Genomic DNA, 17,886 nt, shown 5'->3' with positions numbered 1-17,886 from the left:
CATCACGCTGAGCTTGAGCTGAATTCACCCTCCAAATAATGATCCCCAACACTGGAGAGACCAAACACAAACTGGTAACTAGTATGTGAAACCTTCAGTTCATAACGGTGATGGTGAAATTCTAAGTTTCACTTTAAATTTCTAACTTTCTCTGCCTTTGGGCCTCTTGTGCTGATCTGATGAAGTCAAATGCACATTTGAAGAACAGCATATGCTCCGGTCTCTGATGAAACAGTAGTTCTGATTAAGAGTTAGCAACATGCAACATTAAGTCATTCCCCGCCCCCCCCCCACACTAATGTGCTGTGTATTTCCAGCAGACTTTGTTTTATTCCAGGTTTATGACATTTACATATATCCTACAGTTCTTTCTGTTTCTGTCCATTCATCACTCATTCATCCCCCTCTATTTTCACCTCTCCCAGACATTCACCCACTCTGAACAGGCACACCACTATGCCACAAATCCCTCTTCGTCTCCCTTCTGTCACAGTCATTCCCTTTGTTCTCCACACCCTTCTCCCTCTTTGCAACTTGATATACATTTGTCGCCTAACCTTTCCTGGTGCTGATAAAAAGCCATTGAACTGAAATGTGAACTCTCTCCACAGATGCTGCCCCACCTTCTAACATTTTTCTTACACCAAAGGTTTCTATTGTGCCACCTCACATACATATCCACTTATAAAATGCCCTTGACATTTGAGTAAGCATAGATATCAGAAATCTTCAATGCTTAAGCAGGCAGGGGTTAATCAAGGAGAGTGCAGCCCCTCCTAGCTTTTCAGGTAATGATACAACAATCACACAACATTTGGAAATGGCTGATAAGTAACATTCATCCATCAAATGCCAGGCAGGCGTTAACTAACTCCAGTTGGACATAGAATCCAGCTCCTCCTCATAATAAGAACAGCAGTAGGGGGCTAGCTGGTGGCACAACGACATTGGTGCCAGACCCAGGAGCTGCGGTTCCTGGGTTCAAAACCAGTCGGGTCCGTTTTCCATCTGTGCCAGGTTGGGTGTCGAGATCGCAACTCGACCTCGTAAAATAAAGGGAAAAATACTGGGAAAATGTCTGTGTGAGGAGAGGTGTGTCACACAGTCTCTCTCTCTCGCTCCGCACCTTGTAAAAAGCCATGAAAAAGATATCAGCACAGACGCACAGACTCGCACGCACGCAGGCACACACCAAAAAAATTTTTTAAAAAAGAACAGTTGCAGAGGTCACTGCCCACCAATCTTCCATGGGCCATGGAGCAGAAAATAAACTGAAACAGCTCTTAAATGATGTGACTGCAAGATCTGGTTGGAGGATGTCATCATTTACAAGACAAAATTCCGGAATATAATGGAATATTCTTCAATTGTTTGAGTGTCTTGATTGACACTCAAGTTGACTCCATCCAAGATCGAGCAAAATACTTGATCATTACCCAATCCTTCACTGCCAGCACACACTGTGGCTACAAAGAGCACATCAACAGCCTCAGCATGACCCTGCAGCATCTTCCAAACCCACATGCTCTATAATAGCAGGCAAGTGTCGCAAGCCCACGAGAGCAGCAGCTCCAAGAAGTTTTCCTCTTGGTCCAGCACCAGCCTATCTTTATTACTGGGTTGAGACATTCCCTATCCATATAGCACCATTATAGGACTGTTTCACCACACTGCTTTCGGAGATTTAAATTGGTAAGGTTGATAATCCTGACAGCATATATAGGTGGGCATAATGTATGTTATATTCTACCCAACAGTAGCTGTATCTGAATACCATTTACTAAACTCCTGTTACTCACACTGCTGGAACAAAGTAAAACAAAAACCACGCTAAATAGGGGGTAACAACCACAGAGAAAGTACAGTGCAGGCGAATATGAATAATATTCACCTGCACTGTAATATGAATATGAAGCATTAATCCTTGAGTACAGTGCATCTGGAATCCTCATCCATGACCGGAACTGTCATCTCAGAGTGACCATGCATTACTGTCACATGTTAATACAGAGACGGGGGGAAATCATTTGGAATAGGACTCGGCCTTTTTGCAAAAACTACAACATGGAAACATTATGGGATAATCAACTTCATCGACAGCCAAGCTCAGGTATCTTACCACATAGCGGACTGTAAGCTATCCCGGTATACAGTCCTGAAGAACATAACTTTGCAGGTAACAGGGAGATTGGTGGTGTCGTGGACAGCATCGATGAATAGCAAAGAATACAATAGGATACAGGTCATTTGCAGATATGGGCAGAGCAACAGCAGACAGAGTTTAACCCAGCCAAATACGAAGTGTTGCACCTTGTTAGGTCAAATGTAAAGAGACAGCACACTGTTAAAGGCAAGATCATAAACAGTGTTGATGAGCAGAGGGATCTTGGGGTCCAAGTTCACAGCTCCCTGAAAGTGTCTACACAAGTTGGTAGGGTGGTTAAGGTGGCAAATTGCATGCTTGCCATTTTAAGCCAAAGCATTAAATTTAAAAGTCAGGATGTTATGTTACAGCATTATAAAACTCTAGTTAGGCTGCATCTGGAGTTGCATACAGTTCTGACTGCCCCATTACAGGAAGGATGTAGGAGAGGGGGTAGAAGTTCACCAGGATGCTGCCTGGATCAGAGGGCATGTGCTATCACAAGAGGTTGAACAAACTTGGGTTGATTTCTCTTGAGCGGTGGAGGCTGAGGGAGGTCTGTTAACAGGTTTACAAGAGAGCAGACAGTATCTTTTTCCCTAGGGTTGAAATGTCTAATACCAGAGGCATGTATTTAAGGTGAGGGGGGTAGTTTTAAAGGAGATGTGAGGGGCAAGTTTTTTTTAAATACAGAGAGTGGTGGGTGCCTGGAACGTGCTGCCTAGGGTGGTGGTAGAGGCAGATACATTGTGCAGGATAATGGATTAGTTTCGTTGGCCATTTGATTATTAATTGGTTCAGCATAACATTGTCGGTTGAAGGGACTATCTCTGTGCTGTATTGTTTTACGAGGGGTGATTGATAAGTTCATGGCCTAAGGTAGAAGGAGTCAATTCTAGAAAACCTAGCACATTTATTTTTCAACATAGTCCCCTCCTACATGTACACACTTAGTCCAGTGGTCGTGGAGCATACGGATCCCTTCTTTGCAGAAGTGGTCCACAGTAGGGGTGATTGATAAGTTCGTGGCCTGGGGTAGAAGGAGATGAGTTATTAACTTCAAACTTTCTGCATTATCACTCAAAGAGTTGAACTGCACGTGCATGTAACGAGAGCGTCTTGGACCTCCAAGTGGTCCATAACAGGGGCGATTGATAGGCTCGTGGCCTAAGGTAGAAGGAGATGAGTTATACCACTCTCATTACATGCACGTGCAGTTCAACTCTGAGTGAAAATGCTGGAAGTTTGAAGTTAATAACTCATCGCCTTCTACCTTAGGCCACGAACTTATCAATCACCCCTGCTGTGGACCACTTTCTGGAGGTCCAAGACGCCGACTTCTGCAAAGAAGGGATCCGTATGCTCCACGACCGCTGGGCTAAGTGTGTAAATGTGGGAAAAATAAATGTGCTAGGTTTTCTAAAATTGACTCCTTCTACCTTAGGCTACAAACTTATCAATGACCCCTCGTATGTTTAAAAGTGCAAAAGCAAAGCATCCATGGGAATGCTGTTTATGTCCGAGACCAATATATTTTTAGCACTAAGGGAGTTGAGGGATATGGATAGTGAAGGTGTAGTGGGCAAGCAACCATTAACTAGCTGAGCAGCAGAATGGGCCACTTTGTCTAACCTGTTCACAATCCTTAAGAATTGAAGCAGTAATGGAACTAGGCTTGATCTTTACTTGACACCAAAGACACTGGATAGTAACCAGCAGCACAAACTCTGGCGGATTTGGCCCGTTACTAGACTAGTGCATCACCTCACTGGTACCCAACCCAGTGACTTGGAAACAAACCTGAAGTTTTCCTTTTCCCTTTGTCGACTTCCTCAGTGATGGGTGAGGGATAAGAGCCAAATACCTCAGAGTAAAAGAAAAATATAAACAATCCCAATTCCTAGCTGGTCATCAGCAGGCAATGTGAACCAGCATCTTCACTGGCCTCAAGCTGTCTTCAGTATGATAGCAAACTGGGTAGAATTAAACAAAGTGCTAAGAGATAGCAGCTTGCACCCATATGGAATTTGCAAAATACACCAGACGTCCCAAGGCGCAGCAGGTCCAGTTGTAGTGTGCCCAGTCACAGTCATCCCACTGGGTCCAAAGATGTAATTGTTCGTCCTTTGTCTTTTTTATGATTGCAAGCTACTGCTGGATATTAAGACTACTGGTCTACCCCATCAGCGAGTTGCTGGATAGCAGTGGAGCTGGACCTGTTGCGCACCATGTTGCAGCCTGCATCAGCCATCTCGGGAAGAAGGTGCTGTCAAAGGTGGTGCATGGTCCAACAGACAGTTCTTGATGCAATCACAAAACCCCATGAGTCTGATTCACCAGTTCATCGGTGAGACCGATGGTGGGGAAGCAGCGTGGCCTCGGTAGTTGTACAGACGAGGCCCTCATGCCTCGGCGTCACCTGCTGTGGCCGCAAGGGAAGGAGCTGGCTGCGTGCCACTGGATGCCGGGCTTTGCTGGGGGCTGGCCCCGTCCATTGGTGCTGCCTTCCAGTGCTCGCTCGGTGGAAGACAACTTGGATTGTGCTCGTCTCTGGTTATGCTTGTGCGAGATGAGGAACTGCTGTGGTTTGTTCTTGCAGAAACGTGGTTCCAAGACAAAATCCATGCACATTCAATCTATAGGTCATGACACTCAGGGACTTGGGTTAGATTATTTCTTTTTATGTATTTCTTTCTAACTGTCGGCTTTTTCTGCTTTTGCAATTCTATGTGCCATGTGTTACTGCTGGTTCTGTGCTTTGTGCCTTGGCCGTGGAGGAACATTGCTTCATTTGGCTGTATTCGTGTGTATGGTTGAATGACAACTAAACGAACTGGAACTTCATCAGAAAAAAACTGGAACCATGGAGGCAATATTTCAACAGGTAGTCAGAAGTTTAGTCTTAAGGAAAGATTTTAAAGAGCACTTTAAAATAGGGGGAAGAAAAACAGTGGTAGCAAGGCAAAGGGTTGTGTGGATGGTATTCCTGTGTCTGAAGTCAGGGCTGCTCACAGCAGCCATCCAAGTTCTGTGATGTACCAGGAAGGTAAATTTGCAGGAAAGTAGAACATTTCATCTCAGTGGTTTCACATTCTGGCCTAGTCTTGTTCTTGTATAAAGACTTGCACAGGGGCTGTGAAATTGAACAGAAGAACATAACTTTGCAGGTAACAGGGAGATTGGTGGTGTCGTGGACAGCGTAGATAAATAGCAAAGGATACAATAGGATACAGATCATTTGCAGATGTGGGTGGAGGAATGGCAGAGAGAGTTTAACCCGGTCAAATGTGAGGTGTTTGCACCTTGTTAGGTCAAATGCAAAGAGACAGCACATTATTAAAGGCAATTGAGCTCCTGCTTGACACAAAAGAAAGTCAAGTCCTTTAACAGTAGCCACTAAACATACTGAGTGATACAATGACCGTGAAGCTAGATGCAACCAGAGGAAACATTTTAACTTTACAGTACCCAGGTAGAGTCACAACTGGCAGTGGCAAAGTCTCACTTTGCACCTTCTACTCATTACACGCTAGTACAGAGAACTAGTAAGGAACGCTGAATGTCTCCAGCCTATTCACAAACTTCCCACCTTAATATCACAAAACACCCATATCTCACTAACAACTTCCACACTCCATCTAACATTCCATTTCCCTCCCTCCTTCCAACACTTCACCCCCCTCCCTCCCCTCGCTCTAACTGCCTTGGTTAATCCCATCTCTTCCATGCTGGGAATGTTTTATTTGACAAAAGGGCCAAAAAAAATAACGCAACAGTTGCTGGGAATCCGAAATGAAAACACAAAATGCTGGCAACACTCAGCAGGACAGTCAGTCTCCATGGAGACAGATGGGAGTGTAGCCTCTTCTCCCCATGAAACAGGTTTTGATGACTGGATCTCTGGGTCAGCACCACAGACACTCACCTGGTCTATTTCGATCAGCTGGGCATTAGCTCCTGGCCATTCGATCGCCACCTTCACAATGTCAGACGGAGGTGGCATTGGGAACAGTCAGCTGAGCTCCTTCGCCGCTGCAGCTCAAAGAAACCAACCAGTGCCGTGATACATTGGGAGGTCAGATCTGTGCAAAAATAATTTGGAATTAAAAATATACTGCAGGCAAGTACATTTTTAACCAGTATTTCAAACATTCACACCATACAAAATTAATCATGCAAATCAGAAGATCACAGTTGCATCTACATTTGTGGAGATCAGTAAACACCACAGAGGTGTTACAATTAACACGAGGTCCCGCGCCTGAGAATCAGCAGGCAGATTTACTCCTGGCCACTATCCATGGTCACCAAATACGTAGAAGTGGCCCCATTGTAATACACTCACAGAGAAATTATCCACCAACACCCTCAGCTTCAGTTTTGCATTTATAGCCCAGAAGGCCATTCAGCCCATCAAGCCTGTGTCATACTTTAAAAATTGTCATCCCATTGGTCTCACACTCCTTTTCATTCACAACCCTGCAATTTTACCACAGTAAATGTATCTTGAACTTTGATTTGAAAGTAAAATTGTCATCAATTTGTTCACAGGACTCTAGGTTCTGCAGGGCTGTGGAACTGCATGGCAATAAGAATGAAAGTTGGGGGAGGGAAGGTGGGAATAGTCATAGTTTCTCATGCGGAAGTTCAGGTGCAAAGTCTAGTCATATCACAATAATCAGGCAGTCACCTGTTTTATCAGTAGGGTTGGCAAATTGCACTTACAGAAATTAGCACAACATTTTTTTTGGGTGATTGTGGCAATGGAAACACAAGCACACCGCCCGCTTGCACTGAAAGGCACTGTCACTCCAAATTTATGCTGCAATTGGGTGGTCTGGCTGGTGTTTATTTCACGTGCTATCCAAGAGATACCCGAACCCACAGTGACCATCCCCTGTATCACTGAGACGGGAACCCAAACTAAACCTCAAGTTTGAGCATGGCAGCTTTCAGCAAAGAATGATGGATAATGGGGTCAAGCTGGAAAATTTTGGTCATTAAATACCACATGACTTCCTTGTAATATTTAATTCAACTCAACAGTGAAGATCTGAAGATAGAGCAAAAAGTGCGAACGATAATTATATCCCATTAACGATCTTCAGTACAAACATTACGCAAGAATTTACATTTCTATAACATCTGATATGATCTCAGAACATACCAACATCCTGGCTATGCACTTCTTCAGTGTGGTTATGACTGTAGGTTAACAGGAGGCACAAACAGAATGTGATAAAGATCAGAACATCTACTTCACTGGTGATAGTTACAGAACAAGCTTTGGCCAAGACAGTATTCCCCTGCTTCAGTTCCAATAGTACCCAGAGGACTTCTTGTACCCATCTGCTCGGAATGAAGAGCCTGTCTGCAGCTCCCTCTGTACTACCTCACAATTAAATGGCGCCCTGCCTCTTCATGCGCTAACAGTTATTTCTGATAACAAAAGCACACCAGTCATCACATACACAAGATGCTGAAAACAAGCATTTGCCGAGCTGAGGTAGCACTTCAGCCCACTGGGAAATCTCATCCTTCCCTCAACAACTCTCAACGCCTTACTACAGCTACTTGGAGAGCACCAACAGCAGTGCCTGTGTTCCTATCAGAGTCTTCACTGCATCTTAGCTCAACCGTCCTATTCTCCAGTTAAAACAATTCAATTCAAACAAATGCAGGAACTTGCAGAATTAGGAAGAGTTTGATTAAAAGGATTAAAAATAACCATATTATGAACTGCTTTCACCTCACCTCAAACACTTTTACAGAATCTTCTTTAAATTCTCGCACACTGGGGAGCAAAAAAAATAACATCTGCTCTATTTCCTTTTGTATTCAAACATCATTTTTAAGAGATGTTGACTAAATTAGTAAAAAAAAGTCCTGGAAATCAATTCAAAATGTTAGTTGTTTTTCAAGGGGGTGGAATCTTAAACATGCCACAAATACATTTACAAAGTACTTCGCAGCTTTCACCTCATATTTTTGCCTCAAAGTTCACTCCCCCCCCACCACATCATGTCTATAAATAGCCAGTCATAAGCATTTTTCAGAAAAGCTGATTAATGCAAGGGTTGAAGGACCCAAAGCACTAAATGAAAACAGTGGATGAAGTAATGCGATTCCAAGAGGAAGGGATTATTTATAAAATTCTAGCCATGTTGTATTCCCTAAAAGGGTTCTGAGCAAAGACTGACAAAGCAAACACCAGATTTTCTGCAAACCTTGAGTGACTATCTTACAGTTCACTCTTACAACCACTCAGCCCAACCATGAGCACAGTTAGAAGAACGAATCTCCTGTGGCAGGGAGTTGCTGACCCACTTTGCCATTCCAAATGCTTCCCTTAACAACTTCTAGCTTTGTGCTTTATTTTCAGAGACTTATTGGCGCAAGGAGCTCTTGCAGATGGGGAGACTGGGAACGTAGAAAGTGAAAGTGTAGATCACAGTGGCAGGACTGAAGTGAACGTGATCAATGTACCGACAGCTACACATCAGGCCACACAGACACTGTCTAGTTTATAATACTCATTATGGATAATGGGAAAATAAAATAATTAGGGTACTAGACATTTAACAGTTGTTAAAAGAAAAGCTGCAGATGCTGGAAATCTGAAATAAAAGCAAAGAGAGCTGGAAACACTCAGATGTTAAAGGGTACTTAACCCAAAATATTAACTCTGTTTTCCTCTCTGAAGGTGCTGCCTGACGTGCTGTGTGTTTCCAGCACTTTCTGTTTTAATTAAGGGGAGCCACGGTAGCTTCGAGGTTAGTGCGACGCTATTACAGCTCGGAACGTCGGAGTTTGGAGTCGAATTCCGACCTCAGTCTGTAAGGAGTCTGTACGTCCTCCCCATGGAATGCCTGGGTCTTCTCCAGGTCTGCCGGTTTCCTTCCACACTCCAAAGACATACCAGATAGTAGGTTAACTGGTCACTGTAAACTGTCCAGAGATGATGAGGTCCTCTCTTGGTCTGGGTCGACCATGGATGTTGCATCCTAGCTGGTACATTTGATACGTAAGCCAGGGCAGTACGATATGGAGAACAAGCTGTTGCCCATGCAACAGGCTCCCCCTCTCCTCGCAGCTGATGAATACAAAAAAAACAGCAGAGACCAATACAGTTTGACACAAGTGGCGTCACAGCAGTTGCCAGTCAGCGTTGAACTCAACATTGGATTGCCTGAGGGATTCCAGCTACAGATTTTTCCTCTTGGGGTTTAATCCCAAAGCATTCCACATGAGTGGCTACAGCTGCAGGACATCACAGGTTTGAGATCAGAGTTTTCCTTCTTCTGAATGAGCTGCCAACCATGCCAATGAGCCCCATCTGTCTGATTAGGCGAGGGTTAAATTGGGGGTTACTTATCTGTATGGCTTGAAGGGCATTTCCAAATAAATAAAATATATTTAAGAATTAGCTTTTCTCCCCCCCCAAAACAACGGTATTCATGTCTCTATTATGTTCTTCCTCCTACTTCTATCACCAAGTCTTTTTAAGACTCAAATTTGGTGTCATCCATGCAGCACCTTCACCTATCTTTCACTCAGTTCTTTTATAGCTTGGTGTGATATTACACACAAAGCTTTCAACTCTCTCTTTGGGATCTAAACTTTTCATGGGACATGACCATAAGTAAATGGAAATCCTGCAGATATCAATGTGTTAGGGCTATGGAGGAGTAAGGGAAGGAATTTCAGAAATGGAAGCAGTAATTACAGTACCTGTGGGGTATGACGTGCAACATGGGGTCAAATTAAGAATGCACACCTGGAAGTCTAAATAGCGTTCATAATGCTCATCTTCCTTCAATCATCCTGAGAGACTTCATTGCCCACGTATCATGGAACACATTTCTTCATGAGTTCCCTGAGTTTTTATAAGCACTAATATAGCTAGAAGTCATCCTTTATGTTCCCTGTACACAACTTCAATATAAAATTCACTGGAGCTAGAAGTATTCTTGTTGTATTACTCCTGCAATTTAATTTAAAGTAAATTCGAGAACTCCTTTACAATGTCAGTTCATTTATGTCTTCAGAGCTACCATGAAAGATAAAATCCTGGTGGAGAGCTTATGTAACACTCGCAAAAAAGCAATTTTCTAGTTTTTTTCCTCCTTTGAAAGAAAACATGTTTTTTAAAGCTAGTTCAATGTACAAGAAAGCGATCTGCTTCCAGTTAAGGCAATTCTGCTTGAACCTTTTTTCGGAATGGTGCTTAACACCATTTCACAAGGGCCACCTTGTCCAAACCTTGGACAGTATTTACGATTTCTAACCAGAATTATAGCTCTGTTACCACATACAGTAGTTCGGCTCACTGAATCTGAGCTGGTTTTGGAGACAGATCCAGCCACTTTCATTCCTCCAACCTGTAGACCAAATAGCTCCAACCCAATTCCTCTTGAAAGCCATGATTGACCAGGTTTCAACCAGTAAACTCAGAGCCACTCTGGGTGAAAACCTTTTTCTCAAGTTCCCACTATGCCTTTATTTAGAAAGCTCAGAATCCCATTTACTTTAACAAACACACCCTCAATATTTTTAGTAAATGTATGCAGATGCATGTCATGTCCCCATATACCCTTCAGAACAGTATCATTTAGACCTCGTTGACTTTTCTTGTTCTCTGACAGAAATATACACTTTCAAGCTTTTCCAAATGAACTGCCATCTGCCAAATATGGCAGATCTTTTCTTGATTTACCATTACTTTCTGCTTTGTCTTTCATTCAATTTCTTATCCTTTCAACCACTAACCTTTGAACTCCATCAGCTGTAATTTTACTCACCAGCCTTTCATGTAAATTTGTCAGACAACTGAAAATCCACATGGATGACACCTACTTCAATGCTTCAAAAGGGCAGCAATCACTCCAGTGTCATGAAGAGCAGGGTGAGCCACCTCAATGGTTATCTACCATAATGAACTGCTTTGAGAGCTAGAATTAACTGCTGCTTGAGCAAGGGCCTGTTATGTTCTTCCTCTGCAATTTCCACAACAGTTCTACAGTGGACGCAGCCTCAGTGGCTCTCCAGCTATAGGGTACCTAGACAACCAAAAGACATACTTCTGTTTATTGTTACATGTCAGCATTCAACACCATCATCGTCCCAGTACTTGTCAACCAGCTTCAAACCTGACAATTTTACAGTCCTCCAGAACCATTCTGGAATCTAGTGATTCTTAAAAAATCATTACTAATGCCTCCATCATCTCTTCAGCTTCCTCTTTCAGAACCTTGGGGTGTACACCATCTGGTCCAGGTGATTTATCTACTCTCAGACCTTTCAGTTTCCCAAGAACCTTCTGCCTAGTAATTTCAGCCTTGCACACTTTTGCTCACTGACACACACAAACTTCCAGAATACTGCTAGTGTCATCCATAGTGAAGACTGTCGCAAAATACTTATTCAGTTTGTCTGTCATTTCTTCATCTATTACAGGTGTCCCCCGCTTTTCGAACGTTTGCTTTACGAAACCTCACTGTTGTGAAAGACCTACATTAGTACCCTGTTTTCGCTTTCAGAAAGTGTTTTCACTGTTACGAAAAAAAATTCAGCGGGCAATAAAAAATCAGCGCATGAAAAAATCAGCACATGATAAAAGGCAGAGCGCGCCCCGAGCAGCCGCTCTCCCCTGGATTGGGAACTGCTTTGCTTTAACACGAGCCTGTGAGCAGCCATTTGCAAGATGAGTTCTATGGTATCGGAAAAGCCTAAAAAGGGTGTTACACTTACAGTAAAACTAGACATAATTAAGCGTTTTGATCGTGGTGAACGAAGTAAGGACAACGTGAGTTTGGCTTATGATAGCTGACGAACATGATGTTGAAGAGGTTTTGGCATCCCATCACCAAGAACTGACAGATGAAGAGCTGATGCAATTGGAAGAAAAAAGGATAACAATCGAAACTGAATGAGTAATGATAAAGTTCGACTTTAATTTTGAAAGGGTACGTTGGTTTAGGAGATACCTGCAGGATGGTTTGAGTCCTTATTAAAGAACTGTACGATAGAAAAATGCACGAGGCTCAGCAGTCAAGTAAGCCTTCCACATCAGCTACAGCAGACAACGAACTTCGACTTTCGACATCGAGGCAGGCAGTCAGAGGAGAAGATCAGCTGCCTGCCCTGATTGACGATGAGATGACACCCCAGTGCCCCACCACCCCAACCCCCAGGCCACCGACAGATACCGATTTGCGGAAAATGCAACGGTAGCCGGGACGCACACAGCACATCTATAAGAAAAAAGCCGAAATAAATATGCTAATTAATTAGGTGCCGCCAAGCACGTAATTGTTGGCCCAGATCAGTGCCGATGCAATCGGCAATCGCCTCTGATCTGCGCCGACATTTACGTGCCGGGCAGCACCTCCTGGCTACTCCTGCGTGCTTCGCGGCAATGTATCAGTCGGCGGCCCAGAGGGTGGGGGCCACTGCACCACCCAGCCTGTGACGACTCAGTCTAACACACCATCATCAGTGTGCTCGATGTCTTCCCAATTCTGGTAAGTGATAGTACACTGTACATACATTATTTCTACTTTATATAGGCTGTGTATTTTTACGTGTTATTTGGTAGATTTGGCAGCTTCATAGTTTAAAGGTTACTGGACAGCACGTTTATGCCAACAGTACTTGCGTGAGATTTTCGCTACGGAGATCTGTGCAGGCAATCGTAGAGAAGTATTTCTACTTTATATAGGCTGTGTATTTATCATATCATTCCTGCTTTTACTATATGTTACTGTTATTTTAGGTTTTATGTGTTAATTGGTATGATTTGGTAGGTTATTTTTGGGTCTGTGAACACTCACAAAATTTTCCCGTATAAATAAATGGTAATTGCTTCTTCACTTTATGACATTTCGGCTTACGAACCATTTCATAGGAACGCTCTACCTTCGGATGGCGGAGAAACCTGTACTACTTCTCCAGCATCATCTTCCAGTGGTCCAATATCTACTCTCGCCTCTCTTTTACTCTTTATACGTCTGAAAAAACATTTTTATCTTTTATATTATTCACTAGCCTAGCTTCATACTTCATTTTTTTCCCCTCTTAATGGCATTCTTTTTAGTTGCCTTCTGTTGGTTTTTAAAGCCTTCCTAATCCTCTAACTCTCACTAATTTTTGCTACATTACATGCCTTCTCTTTTCCTTTAATGCTGTCTTTGACTTCTCTCGTCAGTCAAGATTGCCTCATCTTCCTTTTAGAATATTACTTCATCTTTGCGATTCATCTTTCCTGCGCCTTCTGAATTGCCCCCAGAAACACCAGGCAATCTGTTCTGTTTTTATCCCTGCAAGTGCCCCGTTCCAATCAATTTTGACCAGCTCCTCTCTCATGTCTTAATTCCCTTTACTCCATTATAATACTGATACATCTGACTTCAGCTTCCCCCTCTCAAACTGCAGGGTGAATTCTATCATATTACGATCACTACCTCCTAAGGGTTCCTTCACCTAATTTCCCTAATCAAATCTAGGTGATTACATAATAGCCAAAACAGAAATGCTGTTCCTCTTGGGGGCTCAATCACAAACAGCTCAAAAAAGCTATCTTGTCGACCAATGTTTCCTCTAATTTTTAGTAGTCAATGTTCGCAAAAATCTTATGTTGTGCAAATTTTTTTCCTGTGACAAAAGTATGTGCGCACTGAATGCACATATGGTACAGTTTATGTAGGTTTACAAAATATTTGATATAAAACTGCACAGAATAACAACAAAATAACATACATATTTAAGTCACTAGTTAACAGAAACGCTTAGCTACAAGATTATTTTCCATAAGTGTAGTTATTAATTACTACATTATTTTAGGTAACTAACCGTTTGTGCGCACATTAATTTCCTTTGTGCGCTGACTGAAAACGTGTGCGCGCGCGCACACGCGCACAGCTTAGAGGGAACACAGTTGTCGACGTCCTACAAATTCCCTCTCTTGGGATCCAGCACCAACCTGATTTTCCCAATCTACCTGCATACCTGAAATCCCCATGATTATCGCAACATTGCCCTCTTGACATGCAGTTTCTACCTCCCATTGTAATTTGCAACCCACATCCTGGCTACTGTTCAGAGGCCTATATACAACTCCCATCAAGGTCTTTTTACCCTTGCAGTTTCTTAAGTCTACCCACAAGGTTTCCACAACTCCCATCAACGTCTTTTTACCCTTGCAGTTTCTTAAGTCTACCCACAAGGTTTCCACACCTCCCAATCCTATATCACCTCTTTGAGGATTTAATTTCATTTTTTTACCAACAGATGCACCCTACCCCCTTTGCCTACCTGTCTGTCCTTTCGATACAAGGTACACCCCTGCATGTTAAGCTCCCAACTATGATCTTCCATCAGCCACAACTCAGTGATGCCCACAACATCATACCTGCCAATCTCTAACTGTATTACAAGATTATCTAACTTATTCCAAACTCTGCTTGCATTCACCACCCTTTTTGATTCTGGCTCCCTGTTGCACTTTAACACTTCTCACTGACTGCAATTCTACCCTATCATCTGCCTATCCTTCCTCGCAGTCACACTAATTGTATCCAATTCTATACCAATATACTACCCTGAGAATACTGGCATACATCTAGTTTCATACTAATATACTACCCTGAGGTTCATTTTCTTGTGGGTGTTCACAGTAAATACAAAAAACATCAAAATAATAATGATAAATACATAATAAACATCAAGAACACTAGCTGTAGAGTCCTTGAAAGTGAGTCCATAGTTTGTGGAATCAGTTCAGTGTTGGGGTGAGTGAAGTTATCACCCCTGGTTCAACAGTCTTGTAGTTGAGGGGTAATAACTGTTCCTGAACCTGGTAGTTTGGTACCTGAGGTTGGCAGACAGATCTACCTCATTAGGGATTTTGGTACGTTCATAAGACCATAAGGTATAGGAGCAGAATTAGGCCATTTGGTCCACTGAATCTGCTCCATCATTTCATCATGGCTGATCGATTTCCCTCTCAGCCCTAATCTTCTGCCTTCTTCTTGTAATGTTTCATGCCCAGACTAGTGAAGATTCTATCAACCTCTGCCTTAAATACACCCAATGACTTGGCCTTCACAGCCGCCTGTGGCAACGAATTCCACAGATTCATCATTCTCTGGCTAAAGAAACTCCTCCTCATCTCCGTTCTAAGTGGAGATTTGGAGGCTGTGTCCTCTGGTTGTAGGCTCTCCTGCCACAGGAAAACATCCACTCCATATCTCCATATCGAGGCCTTTCAACATGTGACAAGTTTCAATGAGATTCCCCCTCATTCTGAATTGCAGTGAGCCATCAATCGGTCCTCATATGGTAACCCTTTCATTGCTGGAATCATTCTCGTGAACCTCCTCTGAATACTCTGCACTGTCAGCACAGCCTTTCTTAGATAAGGGGCCCAAAACTGCTGCTCCAAGTGAGGCCCCACCAGCGCCTTATAAAGCCTCGACATTACATCCTTGCTTTTACCAAAGACCTACAAATTTCTGTGATACAAGGTTGTATCGCCACCTGATAAGGAGCATCCAATGCGTTGGACTGCAAGAGGCCGTAGAGGGTTAGAGACTCAGCGGGTTCCATCATGGGTCCAACCCTCCTCATTATCAAGGACATCTTCAAGAAGTGGTGCCTCGTGAAGGCAGCGTCCATCATTTAGGACCCTCGCAATCAAGGACATGCCTTCTTCTCATTACTACCATCAAGGAGGATGTAGTACAGAAACCTGAAGAACCATTTAGGCAGAGTTTCTGCCTCTCCACTATCAGATTATTGAATGATTTTTGTATTATTTTGTAAATTATAGATGTTCATGAATTTGCACTCTATTGCTGCTGCAAAACAAAATTTCATGACATATGTTAGCTATAATAAACCTGATTCTGATTATACTGAATAACCTTTGGTTACCTTAAAAGATTCAAGGCATGTTAGTCAATCATGATTATGAAATCGGTGCTAGTTTCCCTGTAACAACTCCTCCAGCTGCCAAAATGATGCAGGCACCACCCCCACTCCACTGCTCAACAAATTGTTTGTGAAAACACACCACCACCAGCCAACATGTCCTTACTTCACTTCATGACAAGCACAATGCTTTGTTCAGACACCAGTCCTTCGTGGCTAAAGACAAAATTACTGGAACAATTCACCAAGTCAGGCCACACCTAAGGAAAGAGGAACTGTCAACATAGCTCCAACCCTTCGGGTTTCTGAGAAGGAGTTGCAGAAACTGTATGTTGACTGTTTTTCTTGCTGCTGACTTGTTGAGCTTCTCCAGGCTTTTCTGCGCTTGTTTCAGATATCCAGCACCTGGAGATTTTCTTTGATTTTCAGTCATAGTTAGAGAAATGCAATTTGAAAACAGGTCCTTTGGTCCACCAAACCTAAGCTGTCAATTAAGTACTCTATTACATTAAATGTGCCTTAATCCCACTTAATTCTCTCAACATCCAGATCAACTCACTCTACCTCTCACCTATACACAAAGGGCAATTAACCAACCAACCCTCAATCATCTGGATCTTCACATAACCTCAGGGAGGACTGAAAAATATGGCAGTCTTCTACAAATACTGTCCTCACTTCCCTCAATAATACATCTAGTCTCAACAGCATTTCCTCAAAACAGCCAAAATTTCTCATACCACCCTCCCTCCAACTTTCATTCAATCAGTTAACTTCTACTTCCCTTCAGTTGAGATTTTGGCCACATCTCTCCCTTGGTAAACACTGATACATGAAGTGAGCACAAATGAATACTTCAGCCTCAAGCTCCTGCACTATACTATAGATCACCGTAACCAAAGGTCAGCCACATCATCTCTCTAACAATAATGTGGCCTCTCTGGGAACTGAACATTAGGTTTCTACAAAAGTCCCATGACCATTAACAAACTAGTAGTTATTTTCTTTTGGGCATCCTTTTAACAGAACTAATAAAAATGCATGTTGTTTGCATTTAAATAAAAATGCATGGTAGCTTAGCAGTTCAAAGTTCAAAGTAAATTTATTATTAAAGTACATATCTGTCACCATATACAACCCTGAGATTCATGTTCTTGCGGGCTTTCATAGTAAATACAAGAAACACAATAGAATCACAAACAGGACGGATAATCAACTAATGTGCAAAAGGATACAAACTGCAAATACAAAAAAAAGTAACAATGATAATTATAAATAAATGAACACAATAAATATCAAGAACTGGAGATGAAGAGCCCTTGAAAATGAGTCCGTAGGTTGCGGGAACAGTTCGGTGATGGGGTGGAGTGAGGTTATCCCCTCTGGTTCAAGAGCCTGATGGTTTCGGGGTAATAACTCAGAGGTGCTGCTGTAGCATAGCAGTAAGCGCGACACGATCACAGCTCGGGGCGTTCCAGATTTCAGAGTTCAACTCCAGCGCTGTTCTGTAGAAACCTCTGTACTTTCTCCCCTTGGAATACATGGGTTTTCCCCGGGAGCTCTGATTTCCTCCCACAGTCCAAAGGTTAATGGGTCATTGTCAATTGTCCTGTGATCAGGTTAAGGTTAATCAGGGAAGGGTGGTGTGGCCTGAAGGGCCAGAAAGGCCCACTCTGCATTATATTACTAAATAAATAAACGGTTCCTGAACCTGGTGATGTGGATCCTGTCACTCCTGTATCTCCTTCCTGGAGGCAGCAACGACAAGAGAACATGGCTTGGGTTTGGGGGGGCGGGGGGGGAGGTGGTCTTTG

The 17,886-nt window shown here is 42.9% G+C and overlaps 1 protein-coding gene across 4 annotated transcripts in view; it reads right to left on the bottom strand.

Annotated features, from left to right (window-relative positions):
- The window catches only part of LOC134342912 (engulfment and cell motility protein 2), a 218,360-nt gene that overhangs the window by 123,636 nt on the left and 76,838 nt on the right, over nt 1-17,886 (bottom strand). For all 4 annotated transcript variants that reach the window (XM_063041595.1, XM_063041599.1, XM_063041597.1 and 1 more), the window contains one exon: nt 6,069-6,225. In XM_063041595.1, the coding sequence (XP_062897665.1) occupies nt 6,069-6,146 (78 nt within the window). In that variant the 5' untranslated portion in view covers nt 6,147-6,225. The remainder of the gene's footprint in view (nt 1-6,068; nt 6,226-17,886) is intronic.

The sequence above is a fragment of the Mobula hypostoma genome, chromosome 2 (genome assembly GCF_963921235.1).
Source record: "Mobula hypostoma chromosome 2, sMobHyp1.1, whole genome shotgun sequence".
Classification (NCBI taxonomy): domain Eukaryota; kingdom Metazoa; phylum Chordata; class Chondrichthyes; order Myliobatiformes; family Myliobatidae; genus Mobula; species Mobula hypostoma.
Note: the sequence above shows the minus strand (reverse complement) of the source record. Positions and strands in the feature narration are given on the sequence as shown.